Source organism: Eurytemora carolleeae, unplaced genomic scaffold, assembly GCF_000591075.1.
Source record: "Eurytemora carolleeae unplaced genomic scaffold, Eaff_2.0 scaffold2850, whole genome shotgun sequence".
Taxonomy (NCBI): Eukaryota; Metazoa; Arthropoda; class Copepoda; order Calanoida; family Temoridae; genus Eurytemora; species Eurytemora carolleeae.
The window spans coordinates 1-4,506 of record NW_019398769.1 but is presented as its reverse complement, the minus strand read 5'-3'; the positions used below and the strand labels follow the sequence as shown (position 1 = coordinate 4,506).

Genomic DNA, 4,506 nt, shown 5'->3' with positions numbered 1-4,506 from the left:
TTACAATCTCCAGCTACAGATATAGAGAAGGATAAACATGATTACAATCTCCAGGTACAGATAAAGAGAAGGATAAACATGATTACAATCTCCAGGTACAGATATAGAGAAGGATAAACATGATTACAATCTCCAGGTATAGATAGAGAGAAGGATAAACATGATTACAATCTCCAGGTATAGATAGAGAGAAGGATAAACATGATTACAATCTCCAGGTACAGATATAGAGAAGGATAAACATGATTACAATCTCCAGGTATAGATATAGAGAAGGATAAACATGATTACAATCTCCAGGTACAGATATAGAGAAGGATAAACATGATTACNATATAGAGAAGGATTAACATAATTACAATCTCCAGGTACAGATATAGAGAAGGCCGGTTAAATAGTAGCTGAGCACATGATTGCAATCTAATTCCCACAATTCCTATATTGTCCTGTTTGATTCAGAACAATACCTTTAAGATCTTTGTCTGATCAAGTATGAAGTAGATATCCTAATTTTCAGGCGTAAAATTGATTACCAAACAACCCGCCAGTTATTTTCATTATTTGCTAGGCCTGGACAAGTTTGGATCTGTTTGATGAATATCTTGAAATGGTTTTGCAGTACGGATTTGTTACATTGTTTGTATCTGCGTTCCCCCTTGCTCCACTATTTGCCTTAATCAACAATATTTTAGAGGTAGGAATATGTATGTTATATTTCTCCACTTTGCAAGACGTTGACTGCACAAAAAGTACAGGCCTGAATGAGTTTTTAAACTAGTAAAGAAGGTTTATTTTTATATTTCGAGGATTTTCATAAAAAGTTGCACATTTTTATGGAACTTGAATTTAATAGATTTTTGGTTTTGGTTTAAAAAAAACGGCTAAACAAATCTTGTCCCTCATGATAACACAATTGCTCTGGTTATAGATTAGATTGGATGCCAACAAACTGCTGGTGCAAGTAAGACGACCTTTGGCTCAAAAAGCCCAGGATATTGGAGCCTGGATTGGAATTCTTAAAACTATTTCCTACTTGTCAATTATTTGCAATGTAAGTTATACCGGGGGTTCCAACTAACTTGGGAAATGAGTGACAAATTCGAGATCGTCTTTGTTAAGATATTAGTGTTGTTATTACCTGAGAGGGAAAGTGATAACAAACAAGTTTATTTTTTTGTACCGAGTGCAACCGTGAGGATTCAAAACATAAAATAATGCTTAACTCTATCAGACAAAAATCCCAAGGACTGCAGTTTTCTCAGCAGGCCATCAACTATACTAAATAAAAAATTATCTAAAAAACAATATCGTTACTGTCACTCAAATTCCAATGTTTATTGGGACACCCTGTACATTTTGAAATTTATATTCACCATTGTACACTTCTATACGTGATATGCAACGTTGTTTTTAATGCTAAAGGATTTTTTAGATATTTTGACNATTTACGTGGATTTTCCGCAAAATTGTTACCTGGGCAGCTTTTCAATTTGTTTCCATGTTAATGTGTATCCTTGCGGTTTGAAGGTTATCTTCAAAAATTAAATACGACCTACCTATGTCAACAAAATGAAAAACTAAAACTAAAAGACAATTTTTTTACAACTACCATTTAATTTTTGTTTATTCTTTGTCATTATGGCACGATTTTTTGCACAGTTTAACTCCAACTAGTTGTTCAATCCAGATATGTTTTGCGGGTATTTTATGGCCGCTAGATGACTCTGATCTGGGAGGGAAAGCAGTCCTTTCCCAAACCTCTTATATGATAAACTAATATCTGTGTTCAGGCACTTGTGATTGCTCTGACAAGTAGTTTTATCCCTCGTATGGTTTATATACACGGAGGCTACTCTCCAGATGGATCTCTGAAAGGATTTACAGAGTTCCAGCTAACCGGTATTTTTCAATAATAATAACATTGTTATTAATAATAATAATGATCATGATAAAAATAAGATTAATAAAAAAAAGTAAAAATTGTTTGCTGAATGTTTTTTTTAATTTTTATTCCCTAAATCTACCAAATATCATTTTGAAGAGTCAGTCCCAAACAACCTATAAGTACATAAGTTAAGTTACTAATATTTAAAAGTGTACATACAGAGCGTCCCATATCATAGTAGATTATCTCCGATCTTTAACGCCAAAACATGCAAATAATACTCGAAAAATCTAGCATTTTCTACAAAAAATAATTTTTATTAGTCTTATCAAATTTTTCAAAATGATTCATTCTTCTTAAATTTTCTGATTTTTCCCCCAAATCGTATTTTTGACCCAATGACGCAGTCTAATTTGAGACACCCTGTACATAAATTAGATACATTGTGCAATCTACAGAGGGTGTAAATATAATTTCAAGTGACCCCAAAATTTAACTTTTATAAAAAAACGAGGATATTTTCTTATAGTATCTAAAGATTGCTAGCTATACAAGTAGCAGCAATTACAAGAAAGAAATTGACAGAATTTATCTCCTAACAGAAAATTGACAATATTATCCTCGGCAACTTGGTTTAACCATTCACACAAAATGATGTTAACAGTCCCTTTAGTAATCAATAATTAAAGCGTTCAACACCTCATTCTGGGACCTGGACCCTCTGGATCCTTCCTGGCCTGGTCCACAACAAATGAGAACCAGTCCTAATGCCAACAATTTTACTTGCTATTTCTTGGTAAGAATCTTCTAATCTTACAATCTTCTAATATTCTAGTCTTCTAATCTTCTAATCTTCTAATCTTCTTATCTTCTAATCTTCTAATCTTACAATCTTACAATCTTCTAATCTTCAAGTCTTCTAGTCTTCTAATCTTCTGATCTGCTGATCTTCTAATCTTCTAATATTTTAATCTTCTAATCTTCTAATCTTCTAGTCTTTTGATCTTTTGATATTCTAATCTTCTAATCTTCTAATCTTTTGATATTCTAATCTTCTAATCTTTTAATCTTTAAATCTTCTAGTCATCTAATCCTCGAATCTTCTGATCTTCTAATCTTCTAATCTTCTAATCTTCTAATCTTCTAATCTTCTAATCTTCTAATCTTCTAATTTTCTGATCTTCTAATCTTCTAATCTTCTTCTAATCTTCTAATATTTTAATCTTCTCTTCTTCTCTTCTAATTGAATTGTGAATGTATATAGGCTATGCGTAGTAAAGGACCAGAGTTTGATCTTGACAACAAATATTATTATATTGTTATGGCAAAATTTGCTTTTGTTCTAATATTTGAGGTAATTAATGATTAAAGTAAATATTTAATTTTATTTTTTACACAATTCTAAATGAGTGACCTGTCATTTATAGAGAGGGATGTCTGATCAACCATATCACACTTTGTATACTATATCTTTTTCTCCTCTAGAATGACGAAGATATTCCAATTTTTATAGCTGAAAATTAAGTCCTAAAATAGTTTGGCTGCCTTGCATGAATATCTATCTTTCTTAATATAATATCAGCGGAAAACTGTAGAATTTGATAACTTTAATCCTGATCACTTTATCTGAATATCCACTGTGGACACTTTTGATATCTGCTTAATTTGCTCTTTTTTCTCTTTTTGGATATCACTACATTGTTCCAACCAATGAGAGTTCTCTCATTGATCACGTGCCAAAATTCTCGGCTTCTGATTAGCTGTTCGGGTTTCTCCAAACGTTGGTTAAATTTTGTACACGTTTCTAGATAAAAATTAATGATTAAAGTAATCTTAAGATTGACGCGAAGATTAAATCAAGCCTTGATCTCGATATTCACAATTTTAAAACTTGCAGTCTGGATAAACAGAGTCATTCAAAATATTGATTACAGATTACACATTTCGAAAAATGTATGTATAGGCGCAGAATTACTTCTGGATGTTTTTACGGCTAAGTCTAACAAACCTCATCCATCCTTTACTAAATAGTACAGGATTCTTCAGCAGATTGAAACATAGAAGGCTTATGACATTAACTCACCGTATTTAATTTTCAGGCTTGAATAATATGAAAGTTCTCGATGTTGCCGATAGCTCCTTAGAAAAAACTTTTATTTAGATTTTAGTGGTTTTAATTCGTAGATTTTACAATTTCTTGTTTAAAGACTTGTAAATTAAATTAATGAAAAAGATTGAAAATGTTTGTAAAATAAAAAAAAAATAAAGAAGCATTAAGTTATGCAAAATATTAGTGAGAGCGGGAGGTCTCGAAGATCTTTGAAAACCGTCCCTAATTTTCAGCCATAAAATTAAGAATAGCTCTGTTAACGACAATCAAACAAAGGTTTAAAATTTTGCAGTGTGAATAGGACAAACCACTCTATAAATGGAGGGTTCCCGGAAGTGTCATTTACTCTTGTATTATAGCACCTGGTGCTAATATTCACTCTTGTATTTGTAGCACCTGGTGCTAATATCTACTCTAGTGTTTGTAGCACCTGGTGCTAATATTCACTCTTGTATTTGTAGCACCTGGTGCTAATATCTACTCTAGTGTTTGTAGCACCTGGTGCTAATAT

General features: G+C 32.0%; 1 protein-coding gene across 1 annotated transcript; it reads left to right on the top strand.

Annotated features, from left to right (window-relative positions):
- The first annotated feature begins 286 nt into the window (after positions 1 to 286).
- Positions 287 to 3,269, top strand: LOC111717631 (anoctamin-1). Its single transcript, XM_023493128.1, has 6 exons — positions 287 to 300; positions 569 to 694; positions 929 to 1,051; positions 1,791 to 1,899; positions 2,575 to 2,681; positions 3,150 to 3,269. Exons 2-6 carry the CDS (start codon positions 608 to 610, stop codon positions 3,252 to 3,254), a joined length of 531 nt encoding a protein of 176 aa, XP_023348896.1. The 5' UTR covers positions 287 to 300; positions 569 to 607; the 3' UTR covers positions 3,255 to 3,269.
- The last annotated feature ends 1,237 nt before the right edge of the window (positions 3,270 to 4,506 follow it).